We start from the raw sequence: 26,797 nt of genomic DNA on the forward strand, positions 1-26,797 counted from the left end.
TGGTGTCAAAATCCAAAAAAATCATTGCAAGATCAATGTTAAGGAGCATACCTGTATGTTTTCTTCTAGGAGTTTTATGGTTTCAGGTCTTATGTTCAAATCTTTAATCCATTTTGAGTTCATTTTTGTGTATCATGTAAGATAGGGGAACAGTTTCATTCTTTTGCCTTCGGCTGTTCCGTTTTCCTAACACCATTTATCCTTTCCCCTTTGTATATTCTTGGATCCCTGATAGTTAATTAACTCACTGTGTATGCATGGGTTTATTTCTGTGCTCTCTGTTCCATTCCAGTGATCTGTGAGTCTTTATTTAGTGACAGTACTGTTTTAATCACTACAGCTTTATAGTATAGTTTGAAATCAGGATGTTTGATGCTTCCAGCTTTGTTCTTTTTCAGAATTGATTTGGCCATTCAAGGTCTTTTGTGGTTCTATACAAATTTTAGCATTGTTTTTTCTATTTCTGTGAAAAATACCATTGAAATTTTTATAGGGATTGCATTGAATCTGTGGCTTACTTTGGGTAGTATGGACATTTTAACAATATTCTTCCAATTTGTGAGCATGAAATATCTTTGCATTTATTTGTGTCTTCTTCAGTTTCTTTCATTTCAAGGTATTATAGTTTTTGATGTGTGGATATTTTACTTCCTTGGTTTAATTTACTTCTTAGTGTTCTTTTCAATGCAATTGTAAATGGATTGTTTTCTTAATCTGTCTTTTCAATAATTTGTTGTTAGTATATAGAAACATAACTGATTTTTATGTATTGATTTTTGTATTCTGTAACTTAACTGAATTTGCTGATTAGTTCTAACAGTTTTTTGGTGGTTTTCCATATATAGTATGTCATATGCAAATAGAGACAGTTTTACTGCTTCCTTTCCGATTTGGATACCTTTTATTTCTTTTTCTTATCTAATTGCTCTGGCTAGGACTTCCAGTACTTCATTAAGTAAAACTGGTGAGAGTAGGTATCCTTGTCTTGTTCCTGATCTTGTTCCTCAGCTTTTTCACTGTTGAGTATGATGTTAACTGTGGGCTAGTCATATATGGCCTTTATTGTGTCGAGTTATGTTCCCTCTGTACCCAGTTTGTTGACAGTTTTATCTTGAAAGGATGTTGAATTTTGTCAAATACCTTTCCTACATCTTTTGAGTTTATATGATGTCTATGCTTTATGTTGTTGATGTGGTATATCACATTTATTGATTTGCATATGTTGGACCATTCTTGCATCCCTGGAATAAATCCCATTTGATTATGGTGTATGGTCCTTTTGATGTGCTGTTGAATTAGGTTTGCTAATATTTTGTTGAGGATTTTTGTATCTATGTTATTAGGGATATTAGCCTGTGATTTTCTTGTAGTGTCCTTGTCTGGGTAATGTAGTGTCCAGTGTAGGGTAATGATGGCTTCTTAAAAAGAGTTTGGAATTATTCTCTCCCTTTCCATTTTTTGGAAGAGTTTGAGAAGGATTGGTATTAATTCTTCAAATGTTTGGTAGGATTCGTTCCCTAGTGAAACCATTTGGTCCTGGACATATCTTTGTTGAAAGGATTTTGATTATTGATTCAGTATCTGTACTAGTAATTGATCTGTTCAGACTTTCTTTGTCTTCATGATTTAGTCTTGGTAGGTTGTATGTTTCTAGGAATTTATTCATTTCTTCTAGGTTGGCCAATTTGTTGGCTTATGATTGTTCATAGCAGTTTCTTATGATCCTTTGTATTTCTGTGTGAGCAGTTGTAATGTCACCTTTTTTATTTTATTTGAGACTTTTTTTTCCCATAGTCATTCAGGCTTGTCAGTTTTGTTTATCTTTTCAAAATAGCTTTAGTTTCATTGATCTTTTCAGTTGTCTTTTTAGTCTATATTTCATTTATTTCCACTCTGATTCTTCTTATTTCCTTCCTTCTTTAAACTTTTTTTTTTTTTTTAGTGTCACCACGCAGCTTGCAGAATCTCAATTCCCTGACCAGAGACTGAACCCGGGCCACGGTAGTGAAAGCCCGGAATCCTAAATTAGTTCCTTCCTTCTACTAACTTTGGGGTTAGTTTGTTCTTTTTCTAGTTCCTTAAGGTGTAAAGTTAGATTGTTCATTTGAGCTTTCTTAATGTTGGCATTTATCACTACAAACTTCCTTCTTAGAACTGCTTTTGCATTCCATAAGTTTTGTTATGTTGTGTTTCCATCATTTGTCTCAAGATATTTTTTGATTTCCCTTTTGATTTCTTTTTTGACCCATTGGTGGTTTAGGAGCATGTTGTTTAAGCACCACATATTTGAGAATTTTCTGTTTTCTTCTTTTAATTGATTTATTTCATACCATTGTCATTGGAAAAGACGGCTGGATATGGTGTAAATCTTCTTAAATGTAGTAAGACTTATTTTGTGTCATAAGACATGATCTGTCTTGGAGAATGTTTCATGTGCACTTGAGAAAAAAAATGTGTATTTATATTCTTTTTCTATCTCTATATATCTGTAGGAAGAGATTTATTGTAAAGAATTTGTTCATGTGATTATGGAGGCTGGTAAGACCCAAGATCTGCTGTGTGAGTCAGCAAGCTGGAGACCCAGGGGAGTCAATGGTTTAGTTTAAAATTGAATTTGAAGGCCTGAGAACCAGGAGAGCTGATGTTGGAGTTTTATTCTGAAGGCTGACAGGCCTGAGACCCAGGAAGAGCTGATGTTTCACTTCCAGTCCAAAGACAGGGAAAAGCCAATGTTCTATTTTGAAGGCCTTTAGGCAGGAAAAATTCTCTTTTTATTGGGGGTGGGTCAACCTTTTGTTCCATTCAGACCTTCAGCTGGTTTGATGAGGCCCATCCACATATGGAGGGCAATCTGCTTTACTCAGTCTACCAATTTAAATATTAATCTCACCTAAAAATAGCCTCACAGAAACATGCAGAATAGGGTTTGACCCAGTATCTGGCCACCCCATGGTCCAGTTATGTTGACACATAAAATTAATCATCATACTATGTTTGATGTTGTCTAAGAGTTTTGAACCATACAGGGGAATTTCCTTGCAATCCAGTGGTTAGGACTCTGTGCTCTCACTGCCAAGGGCCTGGGTTCAATCCCTGGTTGGGGAACTAAGATCTCACAAGCCACATGGAGTGGCCCAAAAAATAAATAAATAAACCATACAGGTCAACTTGTTATCGAGTTCAAGCTCGTACTGCTCACTGCACGACAGGCTGTTAAACTGAGAGATGAGTTGTCGGGGCAAGGAATAGTGACTTTATTTGGAAAGCCAGCAAACTGAGAAGATGGTGGGCTCATGCATCAAAGAACCATCTTGCCTGCATTAGAATTCAGGCTTCTTTTATACTAAAAGGGGAGGGAGTAAAGTCAAACATTTCCTGGTTCCGGTCAGCCTCCGGAGGGGATGTGTTAATTTCTTCCTCCCTGTAGTCATTCACAGGTGGGCCTGGTCAGGATGTTTCTCGCGTGAGCTAAACAGAGGTATTTCACCTTAATGCTCACTACCTGGGAGGCAGGTTTCCCAGAGATGGGCCATTATGTATAATTTAAGCTTATAGGAAACATCCCTTTAGTGATTAACTTGTAATAGAATGCAAAAGTTTCTTCCTTATTACAAACTGAGACTGTTTATTCTGGAAAAAGAAATCCAAAAAAGTTGTTGGTGTTGGTAGTCCTCAGATAACTTCAGTAATGCTCCGATGAATTTTCAGATTTAGAGCAGCAGGACTTGCTGTGGTATGTGCTCTAGGATGAACTAGAATTTCTTCTGAATAAAGGAATGAATTAACATGCTGGCTGAAGTTACTCATTTTGAGTCAGATGGATTTTAGAGAATATTTATCTATTAGAAAAAGTTTTTACTCTTGATCAGGGGTCTGCAAACTAGGGCCCATGGATCAAATCTAGCTTGTCACCTGTTTTTATAAATAAAGTTTTATTGCAACACAGTCATACCCATTCTGTTGTCTACTGCTGCCTTTACCACAATGGTGACAGAGTTGGATAGTTTTGATAGAAATCAAATGGCTTGCAAAGGTGAAAATACTTACTGTCTGACCTTCAGAAAGCTTCAGAAAAAGTTTTGTTGAGCCATTCTTCTTGGTAATAGTTAATGATTTAAGACTAATTATTGAAAATCTTCCCAGCTTCTGGTAATAACACCATATCATTATCAGTGTTTTTTTTCTTTCTTTCTTCTTTTACCCCCTGTTACTGGTGTGTATGTGTGTGTGGGGGTGGGGGGGCTGGGGGGTGGGGGGATTATATCTTTTTATCTACAAATGGTTTCCTTGAGCCAAGATTTGTTAACAATAAATGGGGGTGGAGGTGGTGTGGCCTAAACATGTAATACTACTTTATACTGCTCAAGATGATTATATTGTCTAAAAGCAAGAGTTTTTACTTTATTTCAGTGGTTTTATGCAGCTTTTGTAAAATTGTTAACCAGGAATCTGTTGAATTTACATACCTTGCTCTATAGCTGGTTCCTTTCAGAATCAAATGTTGATGTAATCTGCAAATCAATATAAGTAATTTTCAGCATTTTTCCCCAGAAGATAATAGTGTATAATCATCATCATCATCATCATCGTCATCATCCCTAGTGATAGAGTAAATGTTCTGTAATGTATTTGTTCCTTTAGTAAAACATTGTAGTCAATGTTGACATTTAGACGTAGAGCTCCCTGGAAGCTCCTTTTTCCATATATGTAAATGTACAATCTCTTCCCTAACCATGGAATCATACTATATATGTAGTGATACAAATGCTTTGCTCCCACACATACTTAATATTTTGGATGTCACTACATGTTAAAAAAAAAGTCAGTAAAATTATTTTTAGCACTTGAAGATTATCAACTAACTTACATATTTTGTTTCTAGGCATTTATTTTTATTATTAAAGTACTGTCCTTGTGCTTATATATTTTTATACTTCTCTATTACTTCTTTATAAAAATTCCTAGTAGGAGGTCTTATGTTGAAATTTAGGTACATGTTGAAATTTAGATACCTGTTTCCAGATGCCCTAATTTAGAAAGGTTCTATCAGTTTATATACCTACAAAAGTGTGTGAACTTTCTCCGCACTTTGTTTGACATGGGTATTTCAAATATTTGCCAGTGGTGTTTAATGTTATGATAATTTAAAAATCTAAAAATAAAAACATTGTTGTCTTTTTCATTTCTCTCATTATTAGTAAGGTCGGACATCTTTTCATATCTTTATTTGCCATTTCCATGTACTACCAGCCTATTTATGTTGTTTTCTGAGTATTCCTAAAAAAATTTCTCCAATTAATAGGTTTGCACTTGGGAGAGAAAGTAGTGGGCTGGTTGCCCTTTTTGATAATGGTTTAGATAGGACTTTGAGTTCATTTAAAGGACTATTACCTGAGGAGCTGTTTAAAGAAAATATCTTTGGTGCAGATTATAGACAATCAGAGTTAGAGCAGATCTGGCGACAGAATGCCTTCACCTGGTGCTTTAATGTGTGAGTGCTTAGTCAGATGAATTAAGATAAGTCCCATTCTGAGATAGGTCTAGAATCTACAAAGTTTTAAGTGGTTGTTCTAGACCTCAGAGCTGGTAGAAGTGTTTCTTTGGCCACTATTTTTTAAGCTTGAGTTAATTTAAATGTATATGACTTTTAAGGCTGCTTGTATACTTCATAGATAGATCTATAAAACTCAAACTTAATTTATATATTATATTATAAATAGAAATGAAAGATAATAATTTGGCATAATGTTTTATTAGAACTAGAACTTTAATGTTGGGATTAATATGGTAGAAAATAGCTTCAGGTCTGGTTTTATTATTTTTTTAAAACAATTTAATATTTATTTATTTATTTATTTGGTTGCACTGGGTCTTAGTTGTGGCAGGTGGGCTCCTTAGTTGTGGCATGCTAACTCTTTTTTTTTTTTTTTTTAACATCTTTATTGGGGTATAATTGCTTTACAATGGTGTGTTAGTTTCTGATTTATAACAAAGTGAATCAGCTATACATATACATGTGCTCCCATGTGTCTTCCCTCTTGCGTCTCCCTCCCTCCCACTCTCCCCCTCCCACCCCTCCAGGCTGCCCCAAAGCCGCGAGCTAATATCCCTGTGCCTTGCGGCTGCTTCCCCCTAGCTATCTACCTTACTACGTTTGTTAGTGTGTATATGTCCATGACTCTCTCTCGCCCTGTCAAAACTCACCCTTCCCCCTCCCCATATCCTCAAGTCCGGTCTCCAGTAGGTCTGCGCCTCTATTCCTGTCTTATCCCTAGGTTCTTCATGACATTTTTTCCCCTTAAATTCCATATATATGTGTTAGCATACGGTATTTGTCTTTGTCTTTCTGACTTACTTCACTCTGTATGACAGACTCTAGGTCTATCCATCTCATTACAAATATCTCAATTTCATTTCTTTTTAAGGCTGAGTAATATTCCATTGTGTATATGTGCCACATCTTCTTTATCCATTCGTCCGATGATGGGCGCTTAGGTTCTTTCCATCTCCGGGCTATTGTAAATAGAGCTGCAATGAACATTTTGGTACATGACTCTTTTTGAATTATGGTTTTCTCAGGGTATATGCCCAGGAGTGGGATTGCTGGGTCATATGGTAATTCTATGTGTAGTTTTTTAAGGAACCTCCATACTGTTCTCCATAGTGGCTGAACCAATTCACATTCCCACCAGCAGTGCAAGAGTGTCCCCTTTTCTCCACACCCTCTCCAGCATTTATTGTTTCTAGATTTTTTGATGATGGCCATTCTGACTGGTGTGAGATGATATCTCATTGTAGTTTTGATTTGCATTTCTCTAATGATTAATGATGTTGAGCATTCTTTCATGTGTTTGTTGGCATTCTGTATATCTTCTTTGGAGAAATGTCTATTTAGGTCTTCTGCCCATTTTTGGATGGGGTTGTTTGTTTTTTTGTTATTGAGCTGCATGAGCTGCTTGTAAATTTTGGAGATTAATCCTTTGTCAGTTGCTTCATTTGCAAATGTTTTCTCCCATTCTGAGGGTTGTCTTTTGGTCTTGATTATGGTTTCCTTTGCTGTGCAAAAGCTTTGAAGTTTCATTAGGTCCCATTTGTTTATTTTTGTTTTTATTTCCATTACTCTAGGAGGTGGGTCAGAAAGGATCTTGCTGTGATTTATGTCATAGAGTGTTCTTCCTATGTTTTCCTCTAAGAGTTTGATAGTTTCTGGCCTTACATTTAGGTCTTTAATCCATTTTGAGCTTATTTTTGTGTATGGTGTTAGGGAGTGATCTAATCTCATACTTTTACATGTACCTGTCCAGTTTTCCCAGCACCATTTATTGAAGAGGCTGTCCTTTCTCCACTGTACATTCCTGCCTCCTTTATCAAAGATAAGGTGTCCATATGTGCGTGGGTTTATCTCTGGGCTTTCTATCCTGTTCCACTGATCTATCTTTCTGTTTTTGTGCCAGTACCATACTGTCTTGATTACTGTTGCTTTGTAGTATAGTCTGAAGTCAGGGAGCCTGATTCCTCCAGCTCCTTTTTTCGTTCTCAAGATTGCTTTGGCTATTCGGGGTCTTTTGTGTTTCCATACAAATTGCGAAATTTTTTGTTCTAGTTCTGTGAAAAATGCCAGTGGTAGTTTGATAGGGATTGCATTGAATCTGTAGATTGCTTTGGGTAGTAGAGTCATTTTCACAATGTTGATTCTTCCCATCCAAGAACATGGTATATCTCTCCATCTATTTGTATCATCTTTAATTTCTTTCATCAGTGTCTTATAATTTTCTGCATACAGGTCTTTTGTCTCCTTAGGTAGGTTTATTCCTAGATATTTTATTCTTTTTGTTGCAATGGTAAATGGGAGTGTTTTCTTGATTTCACTTTCAGATTTTTCATCATTAGTATATAGGAATGCCAGAGATTTCTGTGCATTGATTTTGTATCCTGCTACTTTGCCAAATTCATTGATTAGCTCTAGTAGTTTTCTGGTAGCATCTTTAGGATTCTCTACGTATAGTATCATGTCATCTGCAAACAGTGACAGCTTTACTTCTTCTTTTCCAATGTGGATTCCTTTTATTTCCTTTTCTTCTCTGATTGCTGTGGCTAAAACTTCCAAAACTATGTTGAATAAGAGTGGTGAGAGTGGGCAACCTTGTCTTGTTCCTGATCTTAGTGGAAATGCTTTCAGTTTTTCACCATTGAGGATGATGTTTGCTGTGGGCTTGTCATATATGGCCTTTATTATGTTGAGGAAAGTTCCCTCTATGCCTACTTTCTGGAGGGTTTTTATCATAAATGGGTGTTGAATTTTGTCAAAAGCTTTCTCTGCATCTATTGAGATGATCATATGGTTTTTCTCCTTAAATTTGTTAATATGGTTTATCACATTGATAGATTTGCGTATATTGAAGAATCCTTGCATTCCTGGAATAAACCCCACTTGATCATGGTGTATGATCCTTTTAATGTGCTGTTGGATTCTGTTTGCTAGTATTTTGTTGAGGATTTTTGCATCTATGTTCATCAGTGATATTGGCCTGTAGTTTTCTTTCTTTGTGACATCCTTGTCTGGTTTTGGTATCAAGGTGATGGTGGCCTCGTAGAAGGAATTTGGGAGTGTTCCTCCCTCTGCTATATTTTGGAAGAGTTTGAGAAGGATAGGTGTTAGCTCTTCTTTAAACGTTTGATAGAATTCACCTGTGAAGCCATCTGGTCCTGGGCTTTTGTTTGTTGGAAGATTTTTAATCACAGTTTCAATTTCAGTGCTTGTGATTGGTCTGTTCATATTTTCTATTTCTTCCTGATTCAGTCTTGGCAGGTTGTGCATTTCTAAGAATTTGTCCATTTCTTCCAGATTGTCCATTTTATTGGCATAGAGTTGCTTGTAGTAATCTCTCATGATTTTTTTTATTTCTGCAGTGTCAGTTGTTATTTCTCCTTTCTCATTTCTAATTCTATTGATTTGAGTCTTCTCCCTTTTTTTCTTGATGAGTCTGGCTAGTGGTTTATCTATTTTGTTTATCTTCTCAAAGAACCAGCTTTTAGTTTTATTGATCTTTGCTCTCGTTTCCTTCATTTCTTTTTCATTTATTTCTGATCTGATTTTTATGATTTCTTTCCTTCTGCTAGCTTTGGGGCTTTTTTGTTCTTCTTTCTCTAATTGCTTGAGGTGCAAGGTTAGGTTGTTTATTCGAGATGTTTCCTGCTTCTTAAGGTGGGCTTGTATTGCTATAAACTTCCCCCTTAGAACTGCTTTTGCTGCATCCCATAGGTTTTGGGTCGTTGTGTCTCCATTGTCATTTGTTTCTAGGTATTTTTTTATTTCCTCTTTGATTTCTTCAGTGATCACTTCATTATTAAGTAATGTATTGTTTAGCCTCCATGTGTTTGTATATTTTACAGATCTTTTCCTGTAATTGATATCTAGTCTCATGGCGTTGTGGTCAGAAAAGATACTTGATACAATTTCAATTTTCTTAAATTTACCAAGGCTTGATTTGTGACCCAAGATATGATCTATCCTGGAGAATGTTCCATGAGCACTTGAGAAAAATGTGTATTCTGTTGTTTTTGGATGGAGTGTCCTATAAATATCAATTAAGTCCATCTTGTTTAATGTATCATTTAAAGCTTGTGTTTCCTTATTTATTTTCATTTTGGATGATCTGTCCATGGGTGAAAGTGGGGTGTTAAAGCCCCCTACTATGAATGTGTTACTGTCAATTTCCCCTTTTATGGCTGTTAGTATTTGCCTTACGTATTGAGGTGCTCCTATGTTGGGTGCATAAATATTTACAATTGTTATATCTTCTTCTTGGATCGATCCCTTGATCATTATGTAGTGTCCTTCTTTATTCCTTTTAATAGTCCTTATTTTAAAGTCTATTTTGTCTGATATGAGAATTGCTACTCCAGCTTTCTTTTGGTTTCCATTTGCATGGAATATCTTTTTCCATCCCCTTACTTTCAGTCTGTATGTGTCTCTAGGTCTGAGGTGGGTCTCTTGTAGACAGCATATATAAGGGTCTTGTTTTTGTATCCATTCAGCCAATCTGTGTCTTTTGGTGGGAGCATTTAGTCCATTTACATTTAAGGTAATTATTGATATGTATGTTCCTATTCCCATTTTCTATATTGTTTTGGGTTCGTTATTATAGGTCGTTTCCTTCTTTTGCATTTCTTATCTAGAGAAGTTCCTTTAGCATTTGTTGTAAAGCTGGTTTGGTGGTGCTGAACTGTCTCAGCTTTTGCTTGCCTGTAAAGGTTTTAATTTCTCCATCAAATCTGAATGAGATCCTTGCTGGGTAGAGTAGTCTTGGTTGCAGGTTTTTCTCCTTCATCACTTTCAGTATGTCCTGCCACTCCCTTCTGGCTTGTAGGGTTTCTGCTGAGAGATCAGCTGTTAACGTTATGGGGATTCCCTTGTGTGTTATTTGTTGTTTTTCCCTTGCTGCTTTTAATATGCTTTCTTTGTATTTAATTTTTGATAGTTTGATTAATATGTGTCTTGGCATATTTCTCCTTGTATTTATCCTGTATGGGACTCTCTGTGCTTCCTGGACTTGATTAACTATTTCCTTTCCCATATTAGGGAAGTTTTCAACTATAATCTCTTCAAATATTTTCTCAGTCCCTTTCTTTTTTTCTTCTTCTTCTGGAACCCCTATAATTCGAATGTTGGTGCGTTTAATGTTGTCCCAGAGCTCTCTGAGACTGTCCTCAGTTCTTTTCATTCTTTTTTCTTTATTCTGCTCTGCAGTAGTTATTTCCACTACTTTATCTTCCAGGTCACTTATCCGTTCTTCTGCCTCAGTTATTCTGCTATTGATCCTTTCTAGAGTACTTTTAATTTCATTTATTGCATTGTTCATCGTTGCTTGTTTCATCTTTAGTTCTTCTAGGTCCTTGTTAACTGTTTCTTGCATTTTGTCCATTCTATTTCCAAGATTTCGGATCATCCTTACTATCATTATTCTGAATTCTTTTTCAGGTAGATTGCCTATTTCCTCTTCATTTGTTAGGTCTGGTGGGTTTTTATCTTGCTCCTTCATCTGCTGTGTGTTTTTCTGTCTTCTCATTTTGCTTATCTTACTGTGTTTGGGGTCTCCTTTTTGCAGGCTGCACGTTCGTAGTTCCCGTTGTTTTTGATGTCTGTCTCCAGTGGCTAAGGTTGTTTCAGCGGGTTGTGTAGGCTTCCTGGTGGAGGGGACTAGTGCCTGTGTTGTGCTGGATGAGGCTGGATCTTGTCTCTCTAGTGGGCAGGTTCACGTCTGGTGGTGTGTTTTGGGGTGTCTGTGGCCTTGTTATGATTTTAGGCAGCCTCTCTGCTAATGGGTGGGGTTGTGTTCCTGTTTTGCTAGTTGTTTGGCATAGGTTGTCCAGCACTGTGGCTTGCTGGTCGTTGAGTGAAGCTGGGTGCTGGTGTTAAGATGGAGGTCTCTGGGAGATTTCCACCGTTTAATATTATGTGGAGCTGGGAGGTCTCTTGTTGATCAGTGTCCTGAAGTTGGCTCTCCTACCTCAGAGGCAGAGCCCTGCCTCCTGGGCTGGAGCACCAAGAGCCTTTCATCCACATGGCTCAGAATAAAAGGGAGGAAAAGTAGAGAGAATTATTAGAAGTATGAGGAAAGAAAGAAGGAAAGGAGGAAAGGAAGGAAGGAAGAAAGAAGCAAAGAAGGAAAGAAAGGAGGGAGGGAGGGAGGAAGGAAGGAAGGAAGGAGGGAAAGAAGGAGAAAATGTAGAGAGAATTAGTAGAAGTATGAGGAAAGAAAGAGGGAAAGGAGGAAAGGAAGGAAGGAGGAAAGAAGCAAAGAAGGAAAGAAGGGAGGGAGGGAGGAAGGAAGGAAAGAAGGAGGGAAAGAAGGAGAAAATGTAGAGAGAATTAGTAGAAGTTTGAGGAAAGAGAGAAGGAAAGGAGGAAAGGAAGGAAGGAAGAAAGAAGCAAAGAAGGAAAGAAAGGAGGGAGGGAGGGAGGAAGGAAGGAAGGTAGGAGGGAAAGAAGGAGAAAATGTAGAGAGAATTAGTAGAAGTTTGAGGAAAGAAAGAAGGAAAGGAGGAAAGGAAGGAAGGAAGAAAGAAGCAAAGAAGGAAAGAAAGGAGGGAGGGAGGGAGGAAGGGAGGAAGGAAGGAGGGAAAGAAGGAAAAAAGACAGAAAGAAAGAAGATACAGTAAAAATAAAATAAAGTATAATATAGTTATTGTACTAAAAAATATTTAGAAAGAAAGAAAAAAAAAAAAAAGAACAGATAGAACCCTAGGACAAATGTTGGAAACAAAGCTATACAGAGAAAATCTTACACAGAAGCATACACATACACGTTCACAAAGAGAGGCAAAGGGGGAAAAATCATAAATCCTGCTCCCAGAGACCACCTCCTCAACCTGGGGTGATTCGCTGTCTAAAGGAGGGAAGGAAGGAAGGAAAAAAAGAAAGAAAGAACGAAGGTAAAGTACAATAAAGTTATTACAATTAAAATTAATAAGAAAAAAAATTTTTTTTAAAAAACCATGGACGGATAGAGCCCTAGGACAACTGTTGGGAGCAAAGCTATACAGATAAAATCTTACACAGAAGCATACACATACACGTTCACAAAGAGAGGCAAAGGGGGAAAAATCATAAATCCTGCTCCCAGAGACCACCCCCTCAACCTGGGGTGATTCGCTGTCTAAAGGAGGGAAGGAGGGAAGGAAAGAAAGAAAGAAAGAACGAAGGTAAAGTTCAATAAAGTTATTACAATTAAAATTAATTATTAAAAAAAAATTTTTTTTTTTTTTTTTTTTTTAAAAAAAAACCATGGACGGATAGAGCCCTAGGACAAATGGTGGAAGCAAGAGTATACAGACAAGATCTCACACAGAAGCATACATGCACACATTCACAAAAAGAGGAAAAGGGAAAAAAATCACAGATCTCGCTCCTAAATTCCCCCTCTTCAATTTGGGATCACTCCCTGTCTATTCAGGTATTCCACAATGCAGGGCACATCAAGTTGATTGTGGAGCTTCAATCCGCCTTCTCCGCGGCTGCCGGGAGAGACCTCCCCCTCTCCTCCCTGCTCTCACAGCTCACAGGAGCTCAGCTTTGTACCCGGCCCTGCCCCTGCGCGCAGATCGCTGGAGGGCGTCTGTTTTTTTGCTCAGACAGGACGGGGTTAAAGGAGCCGCTGATTCGGGAGCTCCGGCTCACTCAGGCCGGGGGTTGGGGGATGGGGGAAGGAGGGGCACTGCGTGCGGGGCGGGCCTGCGGCGGCAGAGGCGGCGTGACGCTGCGGCAGAGGCCGGCGTGACGCTGCACCAGCCTGAGACCCGCCGTGCGTACTCCCGGGGAAGCTGTCCCGGGATCCCGGGAACCCGGCAGTGGCGGCCTGCACAGGCTCCGCGGAAGAGGGGCGCGGAGAGTGACCTGTGCTCGCACACAGCCCCCCTGGTGGCGGCAGCAGCAGCCCCAGCGTCTCCCGCCCGTCTCTGGGGTCCGCGGTTTCAGCCGCTGCTCGCGCCCGTCTCGGGGGCTCGCGCTTCCCGCCGCGGCTCGCGCCCGTCTCGGGGGCTCGCGCCCTCAGCCGCGGCTCGCGCCCGTCTCTGGGGTTCGCGCTTTTAGCCGCGGCTCGCGCCCGTCTCTGGAGTTCCTTTAAGCAGCGCTCTTAAACCCCTCTCCTCGCGCACCAGGAAACAAAGAGGGAAGAAGTCTCTTGCCTCTTCGGCCGGTGCAGGCTTTTCCCCGAACTCCCTCCCGTCTAGTCGTGGCGCCCCAACCCCTTCAGGCTATGCTCAAGCCGCCAACCCCAGTCCTCTCCCTGCGCTCCGTCCAAAACCGAAACCCGAGCCTCAGCTGGCAGCCCCGCCCGCCCCGGCGGGTGAGCAGACAAGCCTCTCGGGTTGGTGAGTGCCGGTCGGCACCGATCGTCTGTGCAGGAATCTCCCCGCTTTGCCCTCCACACCCGTCGCTGTGCACCACTCCGCGGTCCCGAAGCTCCCCCCTCCTCCTCCCGCAGTCTCCGCCCGCGGAGGGGCTTCCTAGTGTGTGGAAACTTTTCCTCCTTCACAGCTTCCTCCCACTGGTGCAGGTGCCGTCCTTATTCTTTTGTCTCTGTTTTTTCTTTTTTCTTTTGCCCTACCCAGGTACGTGGGGAGTTTCTTGCCTTTTGGGAGCTCTGAGGTCTTCTGCCAGCCTTCAGTAGGTGTTCTGTAGGAGTTGTTCCACGTGTAGATGTATTTCTGGTGTATCCGTGAGGAGGAAGGCGATCTCCACGTCTTACTCTTCCGCCATCTTCCCGCCGACCCCCATGCTAACTCTTAGTTGAAGCATGCATGTGGCATCTCGTTCCCTGACCAGGGATCAAACCCTGGCCCCTAGCATTGGGAGCATGGAATCTTAACCACTGCACCACCAGGGAAGTCCCTGGTTTTATTATTAATCTCTTTATATATTTTGATATTAATAAAGAGAATGTTCCTAAGTGTGGTAAAAATTATGTAATTAATTTTGTGGATGTGTTTGTCATTTTGTGATTCTTATGTTTATTAAACTGCTAGAAAGCTCTCCTTGCATGCCAATTTCAGTAACGTGTAACATGATAATTCTGTAATGGTGTTTTGTTTCACATCATGATAAGTGCCCAGTCATTTCTGCTTTACTTAGAAGCAACTGCAATTGCAAACATAAAACCCAAATGGGAGTATTACAGTTATGTGATAATGTCTGCTTTAAGGTAGCTATTCACGTCATCTATAATATGCTTATTAATTTTCAAGGGTATAATTGAATTGAAGGCTCAAAATTCTTGTACAGAGCTTGTTAACTCCCACAAATAAGTCTACAGGCTTCAATTTTAGAGCCACTGTGTTAACCGTTGTTAAAGACATGTGCTACTATAGCTTTGTATAAAATTCAAGATTTAAAATTGCTCTTTCAAATTACTATAAACATTCTTCAATGCTTGTCCTTTATTTCTGCACCTAATTTTTATGAACTTGTAATTAATAGTTCACAGAGTGGCATTGGTCCCTGGGTGTGTGTGTGTGTGTGTGTGTGTGTGTGTGTGTATTTTTTGTTTGTTTGTTTGTTTGCGGTACGTGGGCTTCTCACTGTTGTGGCCTCTCCCGTTGCGGAGCACAGGCTCCGGACGCGCAGGCTCAGCGGCCATGGCTCACAGGCCTAGCCGCTCCATGGCATGTGGGATCTTCCTGGACTGGGGCACGAACCCGTGTCCCCTGCATCAGCAGGTGGACTCTCAACCACTGCACCACCAGGGAAGCCCCATGGGTATATTTCGAGTGGCATTGTAGACAGTAAAAGAATGAAGTGAGCAAAAACGTAAAATGATGGATAAATCAGAAAAAGACAAATGGAAGTTAAGTAAAAATGGACAATGTAAGTGAAAATAAAGATTATAAGAGAACACTGAAAAGTGATACATTAGCTAAACAATGAAGATTTAACGTAACTCAAAAGGGAAAATTAAAGAGCCAGGAAGATGCTCTGGTGTTAAACTTTTATCAAAAGATAACTAAAATCAATTAAAATAATGCAAAAGAATTTAAAATTTTAAGTGGCTAGGTTATAGTGGAAAAAAATAGATTTTTTTGACCTTCCATGAGCACATTCTACTTACATTGTCATGCAATATGATTTGATTAGATTTTCCCTGAGTCCCAATTCTCAGCTAATGCCTGTGTCTGGGATCACAGATGCCTACCTATCAAATATTACAAAGCAGAGTGCTGACATTTCCAGATGGATTGATGATAGAGTTGATATTTTAAATCAGACAGTAGTTCCATGTATAAAAGTTCAATGTCTATGAGCAGAAATCAGAGCTCTTCAGCCAGAGGAAGCTGCTAAATCAGCATTGAATTTGTGTATGTGTGATAAGTAAGTTTATTTGGTGAATCTTAGATATCACTGATCTATTTAAATTAATTTCGGCAGAAAATAAGCTTATTTTACCTTACTTGCATTTTTTACAACGTCAAAAGATGTCTTCTGTCTACTCACAGACATTATAAATGTTAACTTCTGCATATTTTCTTTTGTAGGCCCAGATTATTCTTCATCAGCATGGTTACCTGGTAATGAATCATTGTGGCAGGCCACAACTGTTCCATCTAACCAGCGAAATAACCATATCAGGAGACATAGTATAGCTTCTGACAGTGGTGACACTGGCATTGGAACTTCCTGTTCTGACAGTGTGGAAGGTGAGCTGAATTCTTACTGGTTAGATATTAATCTTTGTAGAATGGCTGTGATTGAGAAAATTCAAGGGATGTGTTTTACTGTTCGAAACTAAGAAATTATAAAGTAGTGTTTGAATATTTAATAATGTTCAGTGTTGTTATATATCAAATGAAATTGTTCTTCTGATCGTATTTTTCCTTCATTCATTTTTTTGTGTTTTTTTTGTTTTTTTACATCTTTATTGGAGTATAACTGCTTTACAATGGTATGTTAGTTTCTGCTTTACAACGAAGTGAATCAGTTATACATATACATATGTTCCCATATCTCTTCCCTCTTGCGTCTCCCTCCCTCCCACCCTCCCTATCCCACTCCTCCAGGCGGTCACAAAGCACCGAGCTGATCTCCCTGTGCTATGCAGCTGCTTCCCGCTAGCTATCTATCTTACGTTTGGTAGTGTATATATATCCATACCTCTCTGTCGCTTTGTCACAGCTTACCCTTCCCGCTCCCCATATCCTCAAGTCCATTCTCTAGTAGGTCTGTGTCTTTATTCCTGTCTTACCCTTACATTCTTCATGACATTTTTTTTTCTTAAATTCCATATATATGTGTTAGCATACGGTATTTGTCTTTCTCTTTCTGACTTACTTCACTCTGTATGACAGACTCTAGGTCTATCCACCTCATTACAAATAGCTCAGTTTCGTTTCTTTTTATGGCTGAGTAATAGTCCATTGTATATATGTGCCACATCTTCTCTATCCATTCATCCGATGATGGACACTTAGGTTGTTTCCATCTCCGGGCTATTGTAAATAGAGCTGCAATGAACATTTTGGTACATGACTCTTTTTGAATTATGGTTTTCTCAGGGTATATGCCCAGTAGTGGGATTGCTGGGTCATATGGTAGTCCTATTTGTAGTTTTTTAAGGAACCTCCATACTGTTCTCCATAGTGGCTGTACCAATTCACATTCCCACCAGCAGTGCAAGAATGTTCCCTTTTCTCCACACCCTCTCCAGCATTTATTGTTTCTAGATTTTTTGATGATGGCCATTCTGACTGGTGTGAGATGATATCTCATTGTAGTTTTGATTTGCATTTCTCTAAAACTACAATGAGATATCATCTCACACCAGTCAGAATGGCCATCATTAAAATTTTTTTTTTTTTTTGCGGTACGCAGGCCTCTCACTGCTGTGGCCTCTCCCATTGTGGAGCACAGCCTCTGGATGCACAGGCTCAGCGGCCATGGCTCATGGGCCTAGCCGCTCCGCGGCATGTGGGATCTTCCCAGACCAGGGCACGAACCCGTGTCCCCTGCATCGGCAGGCAGACCCTCAACCACTGCACCACCAGGGAAGCCCCCTTCATTCATTTTTTAACTAAAGTTTTTATTTTGAAATAATTGTAGATTCACACGTGATTTAAAGAAATAGCACAGAGATTCTATATACCCTTTATCTCACCCCCCATTTAGTATCTTGCAAAACTATACTTCAGTATCACAACCAGGATATTGACATTGATATAGTCAAAATACAGAACATTCCTATCATCAGAGTATACCTTATTCTGCTCACACCCACTTCCCCTCCTCCTCTTCTTTTTTTAAATTAATTAATTTCTTTTTAATTAATTAATTTTTTTGGCTGTGTTGGGTCTTCGTTTCTGTGCGAGGGCTTTCTCCAGTTGCAGCGAGCGGATGCCACTCCTCATAGCGGGGCATGGGCCTTTCACTGTTGCAGCCTCTCCCACTGCGGAGCACAGGCTCCAGATGGGCAGGCTCAGTAGTTGTGGCTCATGGGCTTAGTTGCTCCACGGCATATGGGATCTTCCCAGACCAGGGCTCGAACGCATGTCCCCTGCATTGGCAGGCAGATTCTTAACCACTGAGCCACCAGGGAAGTCCCCCAGCCCTTCTTAACTCTTGGAAACCACTAATCTATTCTCCATTTCTATAATTTTGTCATTTCAGACGTGCCCTATAAATGGAATCATACAGTATGTAACCCTTTGGAATTGGCCTTTTTCTCTGGAGATTGATCCAGGTTGTTGTGTGTATCAATAGTTCATTTCTTTTTATTGCTGAGTAGTAGTTAGCAATGGTGGTATTGGATAGACCACATTTTGTGTAACCATTAACCCACTGAAAGACATCTGAGTTGTTTCCAGTTTTTGGCTATTAGAAATAAAGCTGCTATAAATATAAACATTCACGTACAGGTTTTGGTGTGAACACATGTCTTCATTTCTCTATGGTGAATGTCCAGGAGCACAGTAGCTGGTTGTATGGCAGTTGCATCTTTAGTTTTTAAAGAAACAGTCATGCTGTTTTCCAAAGTGACTATTCCATTTCCTTCAGCGGTGGAAGTGGTTCTGTATGGGTGATCTAACTTTCTCTTCATCCTTGCTAGCACTTAGTGGGTTTTAGTTTAATTAATTAATTAATTTTTTCTTTGGTGGTTTTTAAATTTTAGCCTTTCTGATAGGAATGTAGTGATATCTCATTGTGGTTTTAATTCTCATTTTCTTAAAGATTAATAATGTTGAACATTTTTTCACATGCTTATTTGCCATCTGTATGTTCTCTTTGTTGAAATGTTCTTCATGTCTTTTGCCCATGTTCTAGTTGGATTTTTTTCTTTTTTTCTGTTGAGTTTTAAGAGTTCTTTATATATTTCAGATACTAATCCTTTGTTGGCTCTTCTGTTTGCAAACATTTTCTTCCAGTCTGGCTTGTCTTTTCATCCTCTAACAGTGTCTTTTGCAGAGCAAAAGTTTTTAAGCTTGTGAGTCCAGTGTTTCAGTTTTTGCCTATATGGATTGTGCTTTTGGGGTCAAGGCTAAGTAAGAACTCTTTGCCTAGTCCCAGATCTTGAATATTCTTCTTTTTTCTTTTTTCTAAAATTTTATTCATTTTATGTTTTCCATTTAAGTCTGTGATCCATTTTGAGTTAATTTTGTATGTGTGTATGTTTGGGTGTCCCTGAGGCCACTCTTAGGCTCGATTATTTGCTAGAACTCAGAAAAGCTTTATACTAATGGTTGCAGTTGTTTTTTCTTTTTTTTTTACAGTGAAAGGATACAGATTTAAATTAGTAGTAGAAAAAGAAGCAAAGGACAAGGTCCAGGAGACAGCAGGTCCAAACTTTCAGTTGTCCTCTCCCAGTGGAGTTGTGTGGACAGTGATTAATTCTCTCAGAAGTGGTGTGTGATACCACATACAGAGTATTGCTCACCAGGCAAGGTCATCCAAGCCTTGGTGTCCAGGATTTTTACTGTGGGTAGGTTATGTTGGTATGGTTGACTGCCTTTGTGGATGACCTTAGGCTCCAGCCCTTGAGAAGTCAAGCTGATATTACATGGTTCAAGGCTCCAAACATGTATCACATTATTAGCATGGACTATATGGAGTCACTCAAGGTCCGCGGGTAAATAAAGACATTCTCATTAGGCAGGATATTTCAAGGGTTTAGTGGTTGCATCTTAGGAGCCAGACAGGGGCCAAACTTTCTTGGAATGCGCAGAGTATGGAAAACTCAGACACGCTGATCCTTTCTGCACAGTGTGAGATTTTTAGATTAAGGTTCGTTTTCTTTGCGTAATAAATCTTGAAACCAGAATAATTCCCATTTTATTCTTTTTTTTTTCCCCACTTTATTCTTTTTTCAAACTTGTTTTAGCTATTCTGGTTGCTTTGCTTTTCTATATAAGTTTTGGAATAATCCTATATCTACAAAAAATCTTTCTGGAAATTTAATAGGAATTGTGTTGTCCATATATCAGTTTGGGGAGGATTGCAGTCTTTGTTGAGTCTTCTAATCCGTTAACATGGTATGTTTCTCCATTTATTTAGATCTTAATTTCATTCACCAGTGTTGTATAGTTTTCAACATACATGTCCCATACATGTTTTGTTAGATTTATAGCTAAGTATTTCATTTTTGAAAGAGTGATTGTAAATGGCATTTAATTTTCCAATTTTGGTATCAATATGTTAATTGTATCTTGTGACATTGCTGAACTCTTTGGTTCTAGGAGGGGTTTTTGGGTATATTTCTTGGAGTTTTCTCTGTAGACAGTTATGTCATCTATAAGTAAGAATGTTTTTCCTTTTGATATCAGGGTAATACTAGCTTTATAAAACGAAATGGGAAGTGTTCCCTCCTATTTTCTGGAAGAGATTGTGTAGAATGGTGTTAATTCTTTAAATGTTTATTAGAGTCCTTCATCTAGGCCTAGAAATTTCTTTTTTTATAGTTTAACATCATGAATTAAATTTCCTTAATAGTCATAGAACTATTCAAATTATTTTTCATGTTGGATGAGTTGTGGTAGTTTTTTTTTTTTTTTTGAGGAAGTAATCCATTTTGTCTGTTGTCAAATTTGTGAATGTAGAGCTGTTCATAGCGTTCTCTTACCTCTGATTTCTGTGGCCTCTGTAGTGGTATTTCCTCTTCCATTTCTGGTATTGGTTATTTGTGTCATCTTTCCTTTTTTATTTTTCAGTCTTGGTAGCAATTTGTCAATTTTATTGATCTTTTCAAAGAATCAGCTCTTTGTTTCATTAATTTTCTCTTGTTTTCTATGTTCAATTTCAATGGTTTCTGCTGTTTATTATTTCTTTATTACTGCTTTGGGTTTATTTTGCTCTTTTTATAAGTTGTTAAGGTGGGAGCTTAGATATTGATTTGAAACTTTCCTCTTAAGATGTATGCACTTAGTGCTATAAATTTGTCTCTCAGACAGGGTTTAGCTGTGATTCTCAAATTTTGATATTTTGTGTTTTCATTCAGTTCATTATATTTTCTTAATTTACCTTGAGACTTCCTCTTGACTCCAGGGTTATCTAGTAGCATGTTGTTTAGTTTTGAAGTGTTTAGAGACTTTTCTGGTATCTTTCTGTTATTAATTTCTAGTTTAACTCCATTGTGGTCAAAAACATACTTTATGATTTTGTTTCTTTTAAATTTGTCAAGATTTCTTTTAGGTCTCAACATAAGGTCTATTTGGTATATGTTCTGTAAATGTCAATTAGATCCTGTTGGTTGATGGTGTTGTTGATTTTTTTCTATATCCTTGATGATTTTCTGTTTAGTTGTTCAACTGTTGAGAAAGGAAGTATTAAAAGTCTTAACTATGATTGTGGATCTGTGCATTTCTTTTTTTAGTTTTATAAATTTTTGCTGCACATATTGCAGCTCTGTAGTTTGATGCATATGCAATTAGGATTGCTATGTATTCTTGGTGGATTGGCCCTTTTATTATTATATGATGTCCTTCTATCTCTGGTAATTTTTTTTGTGCTGAAATCTACTTTATCTGATTTAATATAGCCTCTCCAGCTTTCTTTTGATTAATGTTTAAATGGTATGTTTTCTGTTCTTTTACTTTTAACTTGTCTGTAACATTATATTCAAAGTTAAATTGCTTGTAACAGCATACAGTTGGATTTGCTAGTCTCTGTCTTTTAATTGATATATTTAGACCATTTACATGTAATGTAATTATTGATGTATTAATATTCAGGTGTTCTGTTTGTTCTCTTTGTTTCTATTTTCATTTTCCTGCCTTCCTGTGGGTTACTTGAACAATTTTAGAATTCTACTTGGATTTAACCATAGTATTTTTAAGTGTATCTCTTCTAGTGGTTGGTTTAGGTATTACATTATGTGTTTTGTCATATATAATGTGGATATATAATACAGATAACTTATATATACATAGCTTACCATTTTAACAGTTTGAGTGGAGTGTAGAAACATTATCTCCCTTATATCCTTTTACCTACCCCATTTATAATAAAATTGTTTTAGCTCTTTCCTTTGCATATATTTATAACCATATCAGACAGTGTTATAATTTTTACTTCAACTATCAAACATAATTTGGGAAACTCAAGAGGAGACAGCCTGTTGTATTTACTCACATTTTTGCTTCCTGTGCTCTTCTTTGTTTTGTTCCAAGGTTCCTTTTTATTGTTTCCATTTCGTTCAGAGAATTTCCTTTAGTCCTTCTTTTAAGATACATGTGCTGGTGACAGATTATCTTAATTTTTCCCCAACTGAGAATGTCTTGATTTCCCCTAGATTCCTGAAGGATAATTTCAGTAGGTATATAATTCTAGTTTGACAGTTCTTTTCTTTCAGTACTTGAAAAGTATTGTCACTTCTTTCTGGCCTCCATGGTTGCTGATGACAAATCTGCTCTCATTTTTCCCTGGCTACTTTCAAGATTTTTTTGTCTTCAGTTTTCAGAAATTTAATATCACATGTCTTTAGATGGATTTCTTTTGGTTTTTCCTTTTTGGGATTTGTACATGTTTTGGGGATTCAGCATCTTGAATCTGCAAGTTGATGTCTCTTGCCAAATATTGGAAGTTTTCAGCCATTATTGTCTTTGAGTACTTTTTTAGCCTCTTCCTCTTTTATTCTAGGACTCTGATGGCACAAATTGTAAATCTTTTGTTATTGTCCTGATGCTGTGTCCTTTTTTGTTTGTTTGATTGTTTTTCCTTCTGTTTTTCATTTGTTGTTCAGGTTAGGTAATTTTTATTGCTCTGTTTTCCACTTCACTAATATTTTTCTTTTGTCCACTCCATTCTGCTGTTGAGCCTATCTGCTGAGATTTTTATTTCTATTGCATTTTTCAGTTATAAATTTTTAATTTTGGTCCTCATTTATATCTTCTATTTCTTTGCTGAGACCTTTTGTGTGTGTGTAGATGCTTTCTGTTTAGTCATTTGTTTTAGGCATTGTTTAGGCATGTTTGGTTGTTCATTGAAGCGATTTTATGATGTTTCCTTTAAAATGTTTGTCAGAGAATTCTAACAATTCTGTTACCATGGTGTTGACATCTGCTGATTTTCTTTTTTTCATTCAGTTTGGGAACTTACTGTTTCTTGTGTATGATAAATGATTTTCATTTGAAACTTGGAGAATTTTGTTTGTTATGACGTTCTGGATTTAAATTATTTGCTACATAATAAATATTGTTTTTATTTATACATTTATTACATGTTTTATAAATGTAAACTATATTTATTTACATCTAAGTAAACATAATAAAAATTTTACAAATATTAATTATTTTATATATTTAAAATTTTCTGTTACTGTTGTTAGATACTGCTTGAGCATGTGAAGCAGGGAAAGGCACTGTATCCTTACTGCCAGGTGGAGTTAGAAGTCTAGGTTCTCCCCTTGGCTTCTGTTGACATCTGAGAAGTTTGGAGGGGGTGCGTTACTGCTGGGTGGAGGTGGTGAGTCTGGTTTTCCATATCATCATCACTGACACCACCGTGTGAGTGGCCTCACTACTGCTGGGTGATGGTGAATGTCTAGACTTTCTATTAGTCCTCCTCTAACATAACGTACGTGTGTGTGTGTGTGTGTGTGTGTGTGTGTGTGTGTGTGTGTGTGTGTTGGGGGGGGAGGGGAGGGGGCTTCAGACTGCCAGATGGGGATGAAAGTTCTATCTCTTTACCTGGCCTTCTTTGATACTACCCTGGTGGGGTTATTGGAGTACATTGTTACAACTTGGCAAGGTTGGAAGTCTAGGCTCCGCACTTGATTTTTGTTGGTGTGGGTGCAGGTAGGGCTGCAGATTTTTCTGTGGTATTTGCCTCGAGAAGAGTGGTTACTGTCTAAAAATCGTCTGTCTTGTTAGACTTCCTCTTTCTTGGTCTGTTGACTACGGAGAACATGCTTTTGTTGGGACTTTTTTGGGCTGTGCCCTTTGGTTCTGGTTGCTGGCTTTTCCAGCTCCAAGTCTGGAAGGTACGAGACAAAAAAAAAACACAGGGAGTTCACCACCATCTTGTTCCTTGGGTCCTGAGACCACTAGTTGGTCTGCCTTCTCTCTAACTTTGAATTATATCTCGTTTTATATATAACTTCCAGAGCTTTTAGTTACACTTAGTGGTAAGTATAGAGAAGAGTATCTTTCTTCCATCTTCTCACTGTCGTTTTAATGACTGTAAAAAAAACTTATTTAACTATTACTATCTGTCATAACTTTGCTAGCAATTGCATAGAATATTGATTTCATTATGGTCTTGCAAATAGTATCAGTTGACTAAAATATACAACTCAAGGAAAGTAAGGAAATATATGCACGGTGGTGCATGGATAGGTAAATAGGAAGGTGAATTACAAAAAAAACCCCGTATTATGTGACAAATACTCTTCTTTTATTAAATTGAAAGGAGAAAATAATTTAAATATATAGTGCTTCTGTTTCTTTAACTTTCTTTTTACCTTCCCTAAATTTAAGATTTTATATCCTTTTTCCACAGCCTTATTTAGTTTGTGAATGAATACTCTTAGAACTATTGATGTTATTGTAAATTTGTTCAAGTATTATTCATATTTGGACCCTTGGGATAAAGTTGACAGGCTAATTGACAGTTGTATAGTGGATTTTTCTACTTAACTGATCTGAAATAGCATTTTAGTATAGTATTTTATGTGCATTACTTTTTTTTTTTTTTTTTGTGGTACGCGGGCCTCTCACTGTTGTGGCCTCTCCTGTTGCGGAGCACAGGCTCCGGACGTGCAGGCCCAGCGGCCATGGCTCACGGGCCCGGCCTCTCCGTGGCATGTGGGATCCTCCCGGACCGGGGCATAAACCAGCGTCCCCTGCATCGGCAGGCGGACTCTCAACCACTGCACCACCAGGGAAACCCTATGTGCATTACTTTTGAAGTTGATGTCAAAGTTTTGAGAACAAGTTGATACACTAAAGAAAGAATTAGATTTCAGTAAGGAAGTAGAAGCTAAACCAAACAAATTTAGTTTTCTCTAAATGCAAAAATTCATTATCTTAAAAAAAATTGCTTTTAAGGGCATTACTTTGAGTGAGAGACTGGTGATAATCCTTAAGTATTTAAGAAAATGCCTCTTTATATAGATATATATATTTAAAACTTTTGATTATACTAATGGAATATTTTCTTAATAAGTAGAATTATTTTCTTTTGGTGTTAGTCATAGTGTTAGAATTGGATGGGTCTTTAGAGATAATATAATTAATTAGACCATTATATAAATGAGTAAACTAGTTCTCAAAAAATGAAATGACTACTCTTATCAATATGGTGATTTAGAGCTTAAGCTTTGGTTAAACCTGTTATCGGTTAATTATCTGTGCAACCTTGAATAATTTCTCATTTCTTTGAGCCTCAGATTTTTCATCTCCAAATTGGAGATAATGACTTTTCAAAATGTCTTATGAAGATTTAATAATATGACTTTTACATTGCTTAGTGCAGTTTCTTTGTATTACCATCATTACTTTAAAAGTGATTCTTGTTCTCCTTCCCTGCTCCCTAAAACAGTGATACTTCTGTTGCCACCCTCACAGCTTTGTACCTACAAACCTGCTTTACTTTGGTTAATTATTTGTATCATAGAATAGGGACTGGTATGTACTGGGTGCTCAAAAGTGTTCAATGAAACAATGCATAAATACACACACACGCACACACACACACACACACACACACTTGCAGTTAAGGTTCTTGTTTTAGCCTACTTTTGTACTTGATATTTACGAGCTTAGAGCCTCTTTGATGTTTCCCCAGAGAGATGAACTCCCTGTGTTGCGTTACCAAAAATTGTATTTTTTCAAAAGTTAACACTCTTCATTTTCTAGCTTCTGGAATTCTGTTGTAATCTTTTGTTGTTGACAGTCCTATATTGTTCATTGTCATGAGCTTCCACTTTATTACTTTTCTGTTATTTCAGTTGGTCTTATGAGGGAGAGAATATAACTTTCTGAACTCAGGCAATGATCTTAAACAAGAAATTCTGTCATATAAATATAAATGAAAAAAAAATGAAGAGAAAAAGAACTATAAAATGATTGTAAAACTTTTCCTTAATGTCAACTACTGTGTGTATTTCTTCTACTCCCCCCACCCTGATTTTAAAAAGGTGAAAAATGCACATTTAAAAAAGCATAAAGATTAACATAATTTTTAAAACAAATTTATATTTCAAGTATTAAATTTATGGTCTTTGAAAAATTTGAACTCATATAGAATTAACTAGAGAAAAAGTAAAATCTCCCTTTATTTTCCCTCTTCCAGTCCTTGCTTTGTTTTCAGAGGTCGTGTTATTAATGTGTTGCATGTTCTTCCACATCTTTTGCTCTGCATTTATTTACATACATAGAGGTTTTAAAATAAAACTGGATCATCCCATATATGCTTTGTGATAGGCTTTCTTTTTTTTTTTAACTTCTCTGAATTGGAGTTCTTAAAAAAATTTTTTATCACTGTGATACGACTCACATGACCTAATCTACATCACTTGAGGCTCCTAGAATTGCTCTCTTCTCCAAGGAGATCCACCACTGAGATAAGCCAAGGACTAGGTTTGACCCAGGAGTTTGAAAGTAAGGCAGGATTTCATGGGGGCCTACTTTTTGATGTTTTGGAAGTAACTCACAGAATGAATGAAAGTCCTCCTGCCAGCTTACAACAGATGACCCAAACAACAGATCACAGAATACAACAAGCCTACTCTTTCTATTAGATATGTAGATTTCTGTAGCACACATACCAACCTAAGTACTTTTTAAAAACACATGTTTATTTGGAAATTTAATACATGAT

General features: G+C 37.8%; 1 protein-coding gene across 1 annotated transcript in view; it reads left to right on the forward strand.

Moving 5' to 3' along the window:
• The window catches only part of CEP85L (centrosomal protein 85 like), a 161,968-nt gene that overhangs the window by 13,633 nt on the left and 121,538 nt on the right, over positions 1 to 26,797 (forward strand). The window contains exon 2 of the mRNA XM_032651320.1: positions 16,030 to 16,191. Coding sequence (XP_032507211.1) covers positions 16,030 to 16,191 — 162 coding nt within the window. The remainder of the gene's footprint in view (positions 1 to 16,029; positions 16,192 to 26,797) is intronic.

This window comes from Phocoena sinus, chromosome 12 (assembly GCF_008692025.1).
Source record: "Phocoena sinus isolate mPhoSin1 chromosome 12, mPhoSin1.pri, whole genome shotgun sequence".
Lineage (NCBI taxonomy): Eukaryota > Metazoa > Chordata > Mammalia > Artiodactyla > Phocoenidae > Phocoena > Phocoena sinus.